This window comes from Cinclus cinclus, chromosome 7 (genome assembly GCF_963662255.1).
Source record: "Cinclus cinclus chromosome 7, bCinCin1.1, whole genome shotgun sequence".
NCBI classification, from domain to species: Eukaryota; Metazoa; Chordata; class Aves; order Passeriformes; family Cinclidae; genus Cinclus; species Cinclus cinclus.
In genome coordinates, this window is record NC_085052.1 from 32,876,760 (window position 1) to 32,891,725 (window position 14,966).

The 14,966-nt window shown below is 45.7% G+C and overlaps 1 protein-coding gene across 6 annotated transcripts in view; it reads left to right on the top strand.

Annotated features, from left to right (window-relative positions):
* The first annotated feature begins 2,978 nt into the window (after positions 1-2,978).
* The window catches only part of MICU1 (mitochondrial calcium uptake 1), an 84,159-nt gene continuing 72,171 nt past the window's right edge, over positions 2,979-14,966 (top strand). For 2 of the 6 annotated variants that reach the window (XM_062496849.1, XM_062496848.1), the window contains exons 1-2: positions 12,463-12,999; positions 14,199-14,379. In XM_062496849.1, the coding sequence (XP_062352833.1) occupies positions 12,867-12,999; positions 14,199-14,379 (314 nt within the window). In that variant the 5' untranslated portion in view covers positions 12,463-12,866. The other 4 variants (XM_062496851.1, XM_062496850.1, XM_062496852.1 and 1 more) reach the window with 4 other exon arrangements.

Here is a 14,966-nt window from a genome sequence, read left to right on the forward strand (position 1 = left end):
GGAGGAAGGAAGCCCCAAGATGGGGAAGGTGCCTTGGGGGCAGAGCCACCTCTTCTCACCATGAATTACCCACCCCTACACTTCTTTTTGCCTGGGTGAGCACAGGATGAGCCTCGTGGGGTTTCCCACACAGATCAGTGCCAGCAGCTCCAAGAGAGGACAGGGATGGGCATGGCAAGCAGACCCTGCCCCAGCTCTCCCCTATTCCCTACTCCTCCAGACATTCACATTCTGTATTTAGATATTTATCATTAAAGATGAGCTGAGAATGACCATAAGTAAATTTTTTTGGTAGAGTTTATATATTTCCAGGGAATATTTGACAGAGGCAAGGGAAGATGGGCTTTGAGTAAAGGCGGAGGGCAGCAGAAAGGCCAAAAATTCATTAGCAAACCTGTGCTGAGTGTGTGGGCACTCATTACAAAGCACAAAAATGGGAATTAAATGTGAGCCCTGAGATCAATACCCCAGGCAATTAAACAAACCAGAAGGGAACAGCTCCCCAAGGTGCAGGGAGAGAGAGGGGTGAGGATATTGGCACCAAAACGAAACCTTCTCATTTTAGGTCAGATAGCTCCTGCTAGAAGCATCTTCCACTCTTGGAAAACCTAAATAAAATTATGTATTTAACAAGGCTTTCTCCTGGTGCTTATAATTACAGCTGACTGAATATTGAAAAGTTGCTCCTGAGAAGAACTGCTGGGGAAAAGCACACTAGCATTTGCAATTAATATTATTGCAGTGGGAAAGGCTGAAGTGGAAAACTTAAGCTTCAAACCCTCATCAACCATTCTGACACTGCTGAGAGGGGCATGGATTGTTCCCTCCTGCAAATAAAACAGTGATGTAAGAGAAAGTGGGTGTGCGATACGCCATAGGCAAAGCCATCACTTTGGAAAAACTGCTCATGCCCCAAAGCGTTTGGATTAAATAAACCAGCTAGGAAGAAAAAAACCTAAATGATCTTTTAGTCCACAGATTCATCATTTTCTCTGTGTTACTTAAATTTAGGATTAGACAATTTTACTCTTACAGATGTCCAGGGCTGTGATACAGCAGAATTGGGCACCCGGAGATCGATGCAAAATCCTGGAGGTGCATCAGGCATGGGTGGATGAGGAAATTGAGGAGGATCCCAGGCTCAAGTGCTTTTTATCTCCTTTTAGTCAGAAGAAAGGCTGGTGCTTCCAGGTTACTGCAGACAAAACAGCACAGTCCTGAGATGGGGGTCAGAGTCTAGTTGACAATAAAGGAATAGTGTTAGCCACCTGCCTAGCTTCTCATGGAGAAATGCCCCTGGACTGGGCAGGATGGTGATCCCTGTCTCATCACAACTCAGACCTGAGTTGTCCAAACATGCCAGTGTTTGCTGGCTGCTTCTCCCACCCCTTTTTGGGATCTGGAGATGGCCAGCCCTGCAGAGACCCCTCCAAGCCTCTGGGATCCCCTTAAGCCACACCAAAAGGTTCATCCTAAAAATTCCCACCACGTTCCTGCTGCAGGAGGCAGTGTCAGGATTCAGCAGCCTCCTGGATTCCTCAAGAGCAATCGCTGCCTATTTATGCCTCCGGAAAATGTGTTTTTTAATGGGGGGTACATTAAAGCCTGAGGAGAGCCAGCCTAAGAGGCATCTGGAAGCAACTAAAATTAAAACACCTAAAATTAGCCTCCTTAGCAGTGAATCCTCCCTCTGATCTAGATGCCGAGGCGCACATGACCCAGGCATGCCTTTCTCACTTTCCCTTCCCGCTGCCATCCCATTCCTGAGCCACTGGGCAGAGCCACAGCTGCTGCCACACCTACCCATGACTCCAGAAAGGAAGGAATTCCTCCCTCTGAGAGTGGGGAGGCCTTGGCACAGGGTGCCCAGAGAAGCTGTGGCTGCCCCTGGATCTCTGGAAGTGTCCAAGGCTGGGCTGGATGGGGCTTGGAGCAGGCTGGGATAGTGGGAGGTGTCCCTGTCCACAGCAGAACACGATGATCTTTAAGATCCCTTCCAACCCCTTAACATTCTACGATTATACAGATATATAAACTCCCCTGAGACCCCATATACCTCTCTTTCAGGCCCTATATACAAGCCCTTCAGCCCTGCTATCCAGGACCTATAGAGATACTCCTTGTACAGTGGATACAAGCCTTTCAGGACCTGTACATAAACCCCTCAGACGCTATAGACAGGCCATTCAGGACCTAGAAATGTCCTCCTCGTACACTACACACAGGCCTCGAAGGACCTATAGATTCGGGCCCCTCAGACCCTACAGACAGGCCTTTCAGAGAATAGGTATATATCTATACACCACAGACAGGCCCTTGAAGCTATATACAGACCTTTCAGAATATATGTATATATTATATATATATATCTCTAGGATCCTCAGATTCTACGTACAGGCCTTTCAGAGCCTCTGTCTATCTATCTGGTCCCGTGGGACACTATATATATAGACCTCTCACAACCTATATATATATATATGAGCCTCTCAGAACACGTACATAGGCCTTTCAGAGCCTCTACCTGTCTATCTGGGCCTCTCAGACCCTATACACAGACCTTTCAGACTGTCTCTAGTTAGGCAGGCCCCTCAGACCTTATATACAGACCACACAGAACCCATATATATATATATATATATATATATTTATGAGACCCTACATACTCCATTCCAGTATATGCCTAAGCCCCTGAGGCCCCACACACACTCTTTCAGGCCCTACACCAAATCCCCATAGCCCCTACTCACAGGCCCCGTAGGAACACTCACCACAGGCTGTATAAAACCCTCTCGTGACCTACACAAAGAGGTTTCTGAACCTCCTACAAACGCACCGAACTCCCCCAAACCCTCAGCGAACCCCGAGCCCCTCACGGCGAGGCCACGCCCACGCAGAAAAACCACGCCCACTGTCTCACAGGCCACGCCCTCCCATGTCCAGGCCACGCCCCGGAAGCGCGCGCGGCGGGCGGGGCGGCGGGAGCGGCGGCGGGGTTGAGGTGAGCGGGGCCGTGAGGGGTGTCGGAGCTGGCGAACACCACGGCCTTGGGATTGATGGAGAACCGGGCTGAGGGGATCTCAGGACCCAGAGATGGGTGGGGGGGGGTCCCGGGATATGGAGCTGGGGGAAGTTCAAGGCTCCGGAATGTGGGGTCTGCTTAGGCCACAGGTCTGAGGAGAGTCCTGGAGGCTTAGGAGGGGTTCCCGGGGATGGAAGCGGGTCGCGGGGCTAGGGGGAGTGGCAGGCCCCGGGAATAGGAGGGCCCTGTCTCCTGGAGCTGAGGGACTCCAAGGCCCCGAGACTGAGGGGTCCTGGTCCCCGGGGCTGAGTCTGAGCTGCTGCCCGGGAAATCCAGGTTTTCCAACACACCCGGGCCTCGGGCTCCCGTATTCTCCTGGCTCCTCCATCCCCGAGTCCCTCAGTAACGCTGTGCCTTCACTCTTGGGAAGTAAACCCGCGGGTCTGGGGCTCCATCGCGGCGCTCGGGGCAAGGAGGGTCCCGCCGGTGTTCTGGGCCGAGGGGCCCTGCACGGAGTGTTTTGGGGAGTTCTGACACCCTGCCAGGAGTTAGGTTTGGGTTGGTTTTCTCTGGTTGTGGGATCGCCGGCGGCGCTGCCCGGTCTGTGGGAGTTATCGCCGTGTGCTAGAGCTCATGTCAAACCACTTTACCTTCATAGAGGTTCTTTAAAGCTTTCACTCCGCTGAATGGCCCCGGCTGTGCTTGATGTGCAGTTCGTGTTGGAAAACCTTGAGGGTGAATTTGAGTTAATAAACTGCTCAGAGCACAGAAATGCCTGATGTTTATCACAACGTGATTTATGTCTTCTCTACTTGCCTGTAGTTCAATGAGCTGCTTGGGAAAGATGGTAAATCTGGCTGTGTTTAGTGGGGTCTAGGGGAGCGGGCAGGCCAAACTAGATAGGATTCTTTGGAGGTTTCTCCTTTAGAATCTTCATTGCCACCCCAGGCTTGAGTTAAAGGCCTGGCTTATCTTTAATTCCTTTATTCAGCTGTTGACCATTTTCCTCCTCCTGGCTTTTTTTGGCTCAGTCTGAGATGCATTTCCTGAGGTCGATATGTGAGCACTGCAGGGCATTACTGCCAGGAGGGAAATTGGGTTCAGCATAAAGTTATGATCTTTATGATGTTTTTTTTTTTCTCGTTTTTTAGAGCAGGGCCCAGCTGAGAAGTACTTCCCTGTGTTTTCTGTGACCTCTTGACCTGCAAACTGGGAGCAAATACACTACAGGTGAGGATGGTGTTGCTGAGTGCTGGACTGTGCAACTCACTGCTCTCAGGTGCTTTAACTGGTAAATTAATAATTTGGCTGATTGTTACCCTTAATACATCCTGTGCAGAATTATTCTTGTCCTGGAGTGTTCTCTTAGGGCTTTTCTTAAAGCCGTAGGAGAATGAGTTGCCTTTTTTTGAAGTATGCAGAGTTGTGCTGACTTTCCTGGTGCAATTGCTTCCAGGGCACAATGAGTCCTGGAAGGAGTTTGCCTGTCTGTAGCTTTCTGTCAACCCAACCTCAGCTGTGCTACTTTCATAAAATGTAAGCAAACTCCCAACACCAAGAAAAGCATCAGGTGCTCACTAAAAATATGTTTGAATGTAGGGAGGTATAAAAAAAGCCCCAACAAAAATACCACCAAAGCTAGCAAAAGGTACTTAAATTATGCATTTGTCCATCTGGAGCAACAGTGTGTTTAATAGCTTCCCACTGTCAGAGGGCAGGCTTAGATGGGCTGTTGGGAAGAAATCCTTCCATGTGAGGGTGGGGAGACCCTGGCACAGGGTGCCCAGAGAAGCTATGGCTGACCCTGGATCCCTGGAAGTGTCCAAGACCAGGCTGGATGGGGGTTGGAGCACCCTGGGATAGTGGAAGGTGCTTACAGTGAACCTTAAGCTCATATAACCCCTCTTTATTTCCTTGTGAAAGTGGCTTTTTCTCCCAAGGACCTATTTCCTGCAGAAACTTTTGTGATATTCCCTAATGCTTCCTGAACCAAGGAAGCTGAAATTCCATGCCCTGGAGGAAAAAGAATGATGTGCCTTGATTCCATCATTGCTGTCTGCCTGCTGGGGACCCTCTGGAGTATCCTGTGTGTCACTCACTGGTGGCTGTGCCACTTCTGTGTGCAGGTTCCTGTTGTGGCTCCTGGGTAAGCTCACGACAGAGTCTGAGGAGAGATGATCCCATCATCCTCAGGCTGCAAGACTTGCAAATCATTTGAAGTCTGGGCAGGGCTTTGAAGCAGCAGCTCAGAAATGTTATATTTTTCAGGGGATAGTTGAGGGAGCCATCAGCATGTTTAGATCTGGAATGTGGAAATAATAATTATTTTCTTGAGCGAAATAATTCCTGTAGCAGTCATACTGAGGTTATTATAAAAGCACATTGGTTTATGCTGTTGCTGCAGTAACACTTTCTGAAGTGAGCTGGGATATGGAAATACTTGGCTTTTTTCTTCCCAAGTTCTTAGCTGACATATTTGGGCCCAATATTTTAACACAGCTCAATGCAGTGAGGCTGAGGATGCCTGAGTACCACAATAAAAATGACCTTAATTATATTAATTCCGGGCGTTGTGTTTTCCTGCTGGGATGTTGAAGGGGTGTCAGTGAACAAGTGTCTTGGTGTAGATGTGACTTCAGGTGGGATGATGATGTTGTCAGTTGTTGTTGTGGGCAAAGGTTGTTTGGGATAATTTAGTAGGAAACAGTTACCCAGGGTCTTTGGGTGTTGTACGTATTTGAGATGAATATTGCCTTTCTTTTTTAAACTCAATTGCAGGGGTGCAAATGGTATGGCTCCCTCTTAAACAAAGTGATGGAAAGCCATTACCAATCATCCCATGGGCAGGGACACCTTCCACTAGCCCAGGTTGCTCCAAGCCCCGTCCAGCCTGGCCTTGGACACTGCCAGGGATCCAGGGACAGCCACAGCTTCTCTGGGCACCCTGTGCAAGGGCCTGCCCACCCTTACATGGAAGGAATTCCTTCCCAATATCCCATCTAACCATGTCCTCTGGCAGTGGGAACCCATTCTGCCTTGTCCTTTTGCTCCATGTCCTTGTCCAAAATCATTCTCCAGCTCTTTTGTTAGTACAGAAAGGCTGAGGATGAATATTTACCTTTCGGGTGATGCATTTTACTCTTTTAGTAAAAAATAGACTGATCCATAGCAGAAAGTGAGTAGAGCCTGAGGCACTCTATCTCTCTAAGCACACATCATCCAAAGCCTGTGGCAGCCTCACCTCTTAGTTTTAGATTTAAGATACTTTAGAAGAGGAAAAATGGACTGTTAGATCATGAATTGGTTTACTCTGGCTTCTGTGGACTTACCTGAGAAGTCATTGGAGAGTAAATTCTGGGTTATGTTTGTCTGCTGCCCTGTCTCTTAGTACAGGGACTTGTTTTTCCCCAGAGACACCTGCTATGGCATTTGCTTCCATGAATTCTGGATTTAACCTCTCTTGAGAGCAGCTTTTAATTGTAGTCCCACCATGTGAAGAGTGGATGTGGGGCAGGAGGAGGCTGAAAGAACCAAAGCACTGATGGTTGTAATTGGGAATTTTGTGCTGAGACTGGCACAAGGTTTGGGCTGAGGATTTATTCTGGGTCTCCAAGGTCTCTCAAGTTAAAACTCTTAGTTCTTTCTCTTCCTTTAGCTCTGTGAAGTGAAATCTGAGATCCTCTTGTAGACAACAAGAAAGAAGGTCATGGTTTGAGACAAGCAAAGTTGCAGCTGCCCTGTGCTTGAAATGTGAGCCCTGGGAATCTGTGTGGCTCCAGAATTCATAGCCTGTCTGTGATGCAGACAAAGCTGCTGTGCTGACACACACCAGCCAGCCCCAGTGTCTGTGTGGACCACCAGTGTTCTGTACCACCGCTTGAATTTCTGTGTTTTCATTTGTTTGGTGCTGACTTCCCACCTCTGGCATTTTTGCTTCAGGAGCTAGAAGAGCAGTGGAGTTTGTCTCACAAAAATCTCAGCTGTGATACAGACAGGTACCTAAGGTGTGCTGCCTGCCTGCCTGCCCACCTTGGATGGAACCAAGTGTTTGCTGCTGGCTTTTTCCTGCTGAAACTGAGCTCCTCAGACTGTGTTCTAAAAGCACAAGGCACTAGCCTAGCTTATCCATGTTCTTTTCTACTCTCTGAAGTTCAGGCTAATCCAACATGTTGCTGGAAAAGCATCTGCAGGAATTCAGACCTGCTTTTCCTTTTTTTGCTATACTCCTAATTTCCCAGACAATCTCCATCTGGTAGATGGAACACAGGTGCTATGAATTTTTTGTGTTTTCAGTAAGTTTTTAACTTAAAATATCTTTGTGTAGAAAAGAAAGCCCCCCAAAGCATGACTCTTTGGCCAGGAAGAAGCATTTTCTTAAGGAGGATGTGGCTGTAGGTGATGTTTCTGTTTAAAATGCAACTTCAGCCAAGGAGAAATTACCACAATGTGATATTCAGGTTCTTGGGGGGGGGTCACAAATCTTTTTCCTCCTTGTCACAGAGGAGTTCAGACTTCACCATATCAAATTCTGAGAAAATCAACTGTCTGTCTCCCTTCAAAAAACCTTTTTGTCTTTCTGGAGATCGAATTCTACCTACAGATAACTCAACCCTGCCTAACTGCCACCTTGTGAGCCTAGAAAGGCTTTTGCTTCTTAGTTCTTTCTCTTCCAGAATTAATTTTTCATGCTTATTCAGGAGTTAACACTGGTTTTTAATGGAGCCAAATGAGCTATAAAGATTTCCCAAAATTTCATTGCTCTGAGATACTTTTTGTTTGTTGCGAGGTACATGCAGGTGGGTGACTGCTGGCTGGAGCTTCAAGGAGAGTCTCTCCATTCTGTGGAAAAGTTAGGAATTCTCAGGGAAATCATGCCTTATGGACACAGATTGTGCAAGGCAAGTTAAATGAGTCAGGCCATTAAGCAGATGCATTCCTGCTGGCTGTAACTTTTTATAGGAAAAGGCAGACATGTTATGTTTTCTACCCCTCTGCCAACGATTCTTTGATGATCCTGTGCTCCCTCAAATCAGTGTGGAAATAGCTGTGCTCTTGTGCACCTGCTCCTGTGGCTGGTTTGCAAAGGCAGTCTGATTATTTGAGAATAACAGCTGGAAAAAGAAAATTTCACCCTACTGAATAAGATAGAAGTAGCTCGTGAAGCAGGGTTGTTATCCTTAATAAGTGGGTGAGAAGTATTTTGGTTTTTGTTTTTACAGCTCTTCCGAGTAACCTCTGACATCTATGGAGGTGTTTCTAAGGAGCTGTTTGTGGCTGGGGTTTACTGTAATGTTTTCTGGGTAGAAAAGCTCAAGGAATGTGCTGCATTTTGAGTGGAGGAAGGAAAGGGAAAGCTTTAACCTGGAAAAAGCAGCATTTGACATTCATTTCTGTGGAAGTTTAAGGCTGCCTCTTGGAAAACTACAGTGCATTGCTGGAGTCTGACAGTCTGAAGTAGCAAGGAAATATTGTATCCTTGCTGGAGGTGCTATTTTCAGTGCTGCTGCAGCAGATGGGCCCAGTTTACTCTGTTTGGGTACACTCATTTTTCAGTTGTGTCCCCAAAGCTGTGCCTTATGGTGGCTGCATCCATCCACTCTCAGATCTTCTGGCGACTCAGCTCACAGGTTAAAACTGGGGCTCCTGTTGAATTTGCCAAGTTTCTTCAGCCAGTTTAGTGGCACCCAAGTCTCTCTCCAGGATGTAAACACTCCTGTCTCCCTTTCAAGGGAAGTCCAAGCCAGCTCCTGTCCTACATCCTTATAAATAAGCCAGTTGCAATTTCTAAAAATTCTTTATTAAAGCTAAATCTAAAAGCTTGTGTGTTTGCAATGCATCATCTTCTCTCCTTAGCCCTGAAAATCAGTACAATTACGTGGCAGAATAAAGCAGCTCATGAGGGGAGGGATGTTACTGGTCATCCCTATGGGGAGGCTGGGTGTAGTTACAGAGCTGTGGAGTTGGAGATCAGTCATTTCCAGGGCTCAGGATTTTAGGAAGAGGTGAGACTTTACTGCAGTGACAGTTAAAAAGAAATTTCCAGGCTATGGCTTAGGTTTCTGCATTGATAGATACTTGGTAGACTCTACATCAATTTGAATCGTGCTCTGAAACAAATGTGGTTCCTCTCCAGCAAAATTAATGTGATCAAATATTGCCCCAGTCTCCTACCTGAGCAGAAATTACTTTTGCTGCTAGATTTCATTTCCCCAAAACTGATTTATGTGTCTTGGTAGGCTAATAACTTCAGTAAGGTGTGAAATCCTTTATCTCAAAATTGAGCTCGGTAAAGCTGAAAATTTGGAGGGGAAAAGACCAGGAGCTGTTTGGTCCATCTTGGAAATGGGGGAAGGACTGGATCCAGATGTTTCATTAGCTGGAATTCACCTCCTGGCACCCTTTCAGGAGTTATTCTTGTACAAATTTAATGGAATAATAGAATGGTTTTTGTTGGAAAGGACCTTAAAGCCCATCCAGTGCCACCCCCTGCTGTGGGCAGGGGCACCTTCCTCTATCCCAGGCTGCTCCAAGCCCTCTCCATCCTGGCCCTGGACATTTCCAGGGATCCAGGGGCAGCCACGGCTTCTCTGGGAAGGAGAAGTCAAAACTGATGCTGGTGGAGGCAGGTTAAAGCTATGATGTTTTCTTTCTCCGTTTTCTGAATCTCAGTGTTAATGGTGAAACTTCTCTCCTGATTGCTTCACACTTTCCCTTGCATATTGACTTTTCCTTTCCATTAATTTGTTGTTCTTTCTTCCCCATTTTAACTTTTCCTTCCCTTCTTCACGATCCCCTTGAGAAGACAGAGACAGGGGAGTTGGGAGCTGCTAGCCTCACACCCTTCTGCTGTTGGCTCTGGGTTCAGTAAGCAGAGCTGAGGGATAATTCACAGTCAGGGGCTGAGATGGGAACAGGTGAGGAATTTTCCTACAGAATCTGTTGGGTCAGGATGCCTTGATGCACTCTGGCAACGTCAAACTTGGCTTTTTAAATAAACACACAGCACTAGAAGGCTCTTTGAGTTCTTAGTGACTCCATCTCCACCGGTCTCTGCAGGAGTTTTTATGACTAAATGGTGCCTCCTAAATGATTCTTTTTTTTTTCAGAAGGTCTTCTTGCAGAGCAGTATATTTAAGTTTACAACTGTCATTCTGCACTGTGCTGCCAAGGCCAGTTTTGACATCAAAAATCTCCTTCAAGTGTTTCATGTGCTTTGGATCCCCAAAAGGCCTGTAGAAAGTTCAGTTCTGGGAGGTACCCAAGTGTGGCAAGTCCCTTTTCCCCAGTCTGAGCTGCTTAGTGCTTTCAGTCTTGGAATCATGAGCTAATTAGGGGGCTGGAGAAGCAGGAGCAAGTCTGTGTTCTCTCCTTTTGGTATCTGAAAAAGGGTGCAAGAGTTGGGATCTTCCAGTTCTTATCTGCACTGAAAAAATCTAGGGCTTTGGAAAGGCTGGGGGCAGAGGTGGACAGCTTGTCACAATTTCCTTGGAGAGCTGATGAGCAGACACAGGGTCATTGTTTGGGGAAATCAAAGACCCACATCAAACCAGAACTGATGTAACTGTTGAAATAATGTTGCATTTTTTTCTTTTTACATGACCTGTGTGGTCTCAGTTTGAATGGAGCCTGTTTTGTCCTGGCATGGAAGTTTTTCCTAGTGGGTTTGAGTCTCTCCCTTGACTCTTCTGCTTAAAAGAAAACCACTTATGGATTGTGCCATAAATAAAATAGATGGGTCGTTCTGTTCTGGAAAAAAACCCCAACTATTTAATATGTCCAAGGATATTGATTCAGCCTTTGAAAGTAACTGTAGAGCTGTTCTGAGCAAGAATTTAAGGTAAGGTTGGCTTATCTCTTGGAAACATAAATACAGTCTACAGATTCCTTGTAGCTGTAGTGCTAAAACATCCTGATAACTCCAAAATAATGAAAATAAGCAAACATAAAAGTTAAGTGCTTGTTGGGTTTTTTCCCTCTGGGCTGCTTTGTTGTATCCTATAAAAAATAATCTTTTATTATAGTAAATAATTTGGGAATTGGGGTAGTTTCTTATTGTAAGATACAATCACATCAGTTGTTGGGACTTGATCACAGTTTTATTCCTTGGCCTACTGCAAACTGTGGTGCTGAGCTTTTTGTTGCTGCACAGGGCAAGATGCTTATTTTTAATCTTTCTAAAAGTAAGCATCAGCTTTCTCAAGTGATCTTGACTTCAGTGCCTGGAGTTTTTAACCAAATATACCAAAATATCATGGCACTTTTGGTTTTAAAAAAAGAGAATTATTAGAGATTGTAGAAAGTGCAGGTGGGAAATTCAGCTTCCAAAGGGATTTTTAAAATTGCTCTGAGATAAGGATGCTCCTTATTTTGGGGCTGTTGGGAGAACTGGCTGCTTGCAGCTCTCTCAGGCAGTTGCTACCAAGTGAGCCCTATGGGTAAACATCCCAGCAGAACCAAGGATGGAGATTGCTTGGACAAAGCAGATAATTTAGTGTTTCTTAAGGCTCAAGCAGAGTAAACATTTATGCAGCACTAAAGCAAGCAATCAGAAATGTTGTGAAAAATCTCTTCAAGCTCCCAAGTAAATGCTGTGGGGCTTAATTTTCATTTTGGTTGATTAAATGATACTGGCAATACTTCCCTTATCCAATACATGTTAGGAATATAAAGCTGTAATAAGGATGGGGTACCCTAGAAGGGGCAAGGATAGCTCACTGGGGAAAGTAACACATGCAGATTTTCCTCTGCATATGGAACAGAAATTCATCCCTGGAGACAAAATGGGAACATCAGGTTTGCATAGAGTGGAAATAATTTAAAATTTGAAATCAGAGTTGTTTTGCATAACCATCTCATTGTTCAAAACTGGAGAAGATTGGAGAATCAGTGCCATTAGCTGGCAGCATTCCATTGACATTTGAATTTTAAACCTGTTTATTTGAAAAGGAATAAACAAAGCCATAATGCCAATTTTAGTAGGAGCACAGATGAATATCCAATGGATGCTATTTGGATGGATTCACTGTGAGCACTGGAATTTGTGGTGTTTGCCATAAACCAGGGTGGGGATGGACAGGCAGCCTGTGGTTTTGCCACCTCTGCCATCTCTTGTGCTCCATCCCACCTCCCTTGTGCCAGGACTGGGCAGAAGTCTTAATCTGATAGGAAAAAAACCCACTGATAAGGGATTTGTTAACAATTTTTCATTGCTTGATTGTGCTGTGAATTCTTCAGGTGTTGGAACCCTGGAAACTGGGAGTTTTGAACTTTTTCTGCTGTCAGGCACTGACCCCCAAAAAACCACTGCTTTTGACCTGAAGGTTTCCAAAATGGAACTAAATAATATAACTAAAATCACTAATGTGTAGTTTGAATAAAAGTGTATAATATCACATAGTAGAAAACTTAGAATTTGAAGTTTTAGAATATAGTCATAAGTGTAAAGTAAAATGAAGGTTCTAGAGTGAAGGTTTATTTATTTCTTCACCTTCTTCGTCATGGGTATAGGTGGTACTTTTTTAATTAAATAAAAAATGCTGCTCTCTGAGTCACAAGTGTTTAGTATTAAGTCAAAAATAAAAATAATTTGTGTTCTTAATTAAACAATTAAGCCTTAAAAGGCCTTGTAACAAGTGAAATACATCACCATGTCACCATTTTTAACTTGTTAACTAAAAGTATTGTAACACTCACTGTAACATAAATAAGAATTAACAAACATCTAAGTCCAAACGCAAAATTCCATTTCTCATACCTTTAATCCCAACCCTAACAACAACAACAACAAAAAAAAAATAAAAAAATCAGGGGCTTCTCCACCACCTCAAAATTATCTGCTGAATATTTGATGTGTCTCCCCATGTTCTTCCTCTGTTCCCATCCCAAATTCTGCATCAGTCTGTTGAGGAATCCTGACCTGCAGCAAGTGGCACTGATCTGTCCAGCTCTTTGCAGTGAGAATGGCCTAACACAGCACACAGGTGAGAGTTGTTAGCACAGACAGGTCCCAGGGTCCTCCTTTTTGGAACTTAATGGTTTAGCAGAACGGTGTGATGGCATCCTTTGTTGCAGAAGCAAATAAAAACCAACAGATTTGGCTTTATTTTTGTATTCTGTGGTTATTCACTGCCTGGGAATATGTGAGTAGAATGGCCAGAACAGGGAATGAAAGGGAAAATTAGACTGCTGCTCCTTTGCTCTGTGTTTTTTTGGGAATTCCTTCACCATTCTGTTCCCAATTTTAAGGCTGACCTTGTGCTTGAAAAAATTGCATCTGCCTCAGAATTGAAATCTTTATTTCACAAGAACACGCAGCAAATTTTCTTTTCAAAGGCAGCATTTACCCTTTGCCTTCAATCCTGTGAGCCACCAAAAAATGCTTTGCCTCCTGTAGCTGGTGTTTCTGTGGTTCTTTTTCCTCTGTTGTAGTTATGTTTAGATTTGTAGCTCTGCTCTCCCATTTGTCACTGTTCCGTTATGCACGTAATGGGGTATGGATAGTATTTTATAAGTTTTGACACTTTGAAACTTGCCCTGTGCTTACAGTTGAATATAAATATTTTGCTCCAGGCTAGCTAAGCAAAAGGGATTTAAGAACAGTAGCGTTTTCTTAGGAAAATTTAAATGGGTTGGGTTTTGTTTGATAGGTTTGCTTGTTATTTGGCTAAATTTGCCTTTTAAAATCCAGCTGTGACTTTGCTTCTGGCCAAGTGCCTCTTACCTGCTGTAGCTGCTAATCGGGCCTACCTGCCATCTTCCACACCTTGGAAATTGAGAGATGCGCTGTAAATATTTAATGGAGTCATGGAATGGTTTGAGTTGGTAGGGGCCCTAAAGATCATCCAGTTCCAACCCCTTGCAGGGCAGGGACACCTTCATTAAACTGGGTTGCTCCAAGACTCATCCAGCCTGGCCTTAAACATTTTCAGGGATGTGGGCAGGTGAGGTTCCCTCTTGATGAGAGTTTTGGGGAAAGGCTGAGGAATTGGAATAACTCTGATAAGCAGTTGGATGTGACAACCAGGTATGTGCCAATCACCAACACTCACAGGAATTTAATCTGTTTTATTAGGCAGGTGACGTGCCTCTTTCATAATAAACGCCCGTGAGTTATTCTGCGAGGCTTTTCTTGCTTTAGGACAGGCAGCACTTGTAAAGGCTCTGTCTTTTCCGCCTACAGCAGCGCTCTCCTCCAGCAGGATGTTCCGGCTGCGGTTCCTGCCCGTGGCCGCGGGGCTGGCGGCGGTGTCGCGGCGTTACCGTGGGACATCCCAGCGCCCCGGCACCCGGCGTAGGCTCGTGGTGACGGCTTTCCTCGGGACCACTGCGGCCACGGCAAGCGCCAGATTCCTTTGGCAGAGGTAATACACGGATCTCTCGTTTCTTTCCTGCCCCTGGTGAGTACCTGCGGCGCTCCTGCTTGTCCTGCTGCTGCTGCTGCGTGGAAGGAATGGCTGGGGGGCATTCCTTGAGGAGCTGCTTTGCTAAGCTGGGAGCGCTCAGGGATGCGGCAGAGCTCGGGGCTGAGGCGTTGTCTCACACGGGCTCTTTGATGTGGCTTCCTGCCTGGTTTCCTCCCTGCCTGGTGGTTTGTGGTGGTGTGAAGAGAGAAACCTTCGCTTTCACAGCTTCTGGTTGAAAGAGCGCATCTGGGTAGGGTTTGCTACTCTGTTTTTTTGTGTGGTCTGCTGGCTGCTTCGTGTGTAAAGTGCAGCAGAAGAGGATGGTTTGTCTTTTGGTGGGAAGGTAGCAGCACACAGGGTTTATGAGGATTTTAAGGGTCAGAGCCTTAGGACAGACACCTCATGGGTTCTGAGGCTCAGAGCTCCTTCCTGTAACTGGGGGAAAGGGGATGTCTGGGCTTCCCCGAAGTGACTCTCGCTGAACCCTGGGCCTGTGCCACGTCTGAAGTAAAACAGGGACTCCCTTCTCTTCCATCGCGTAGGAG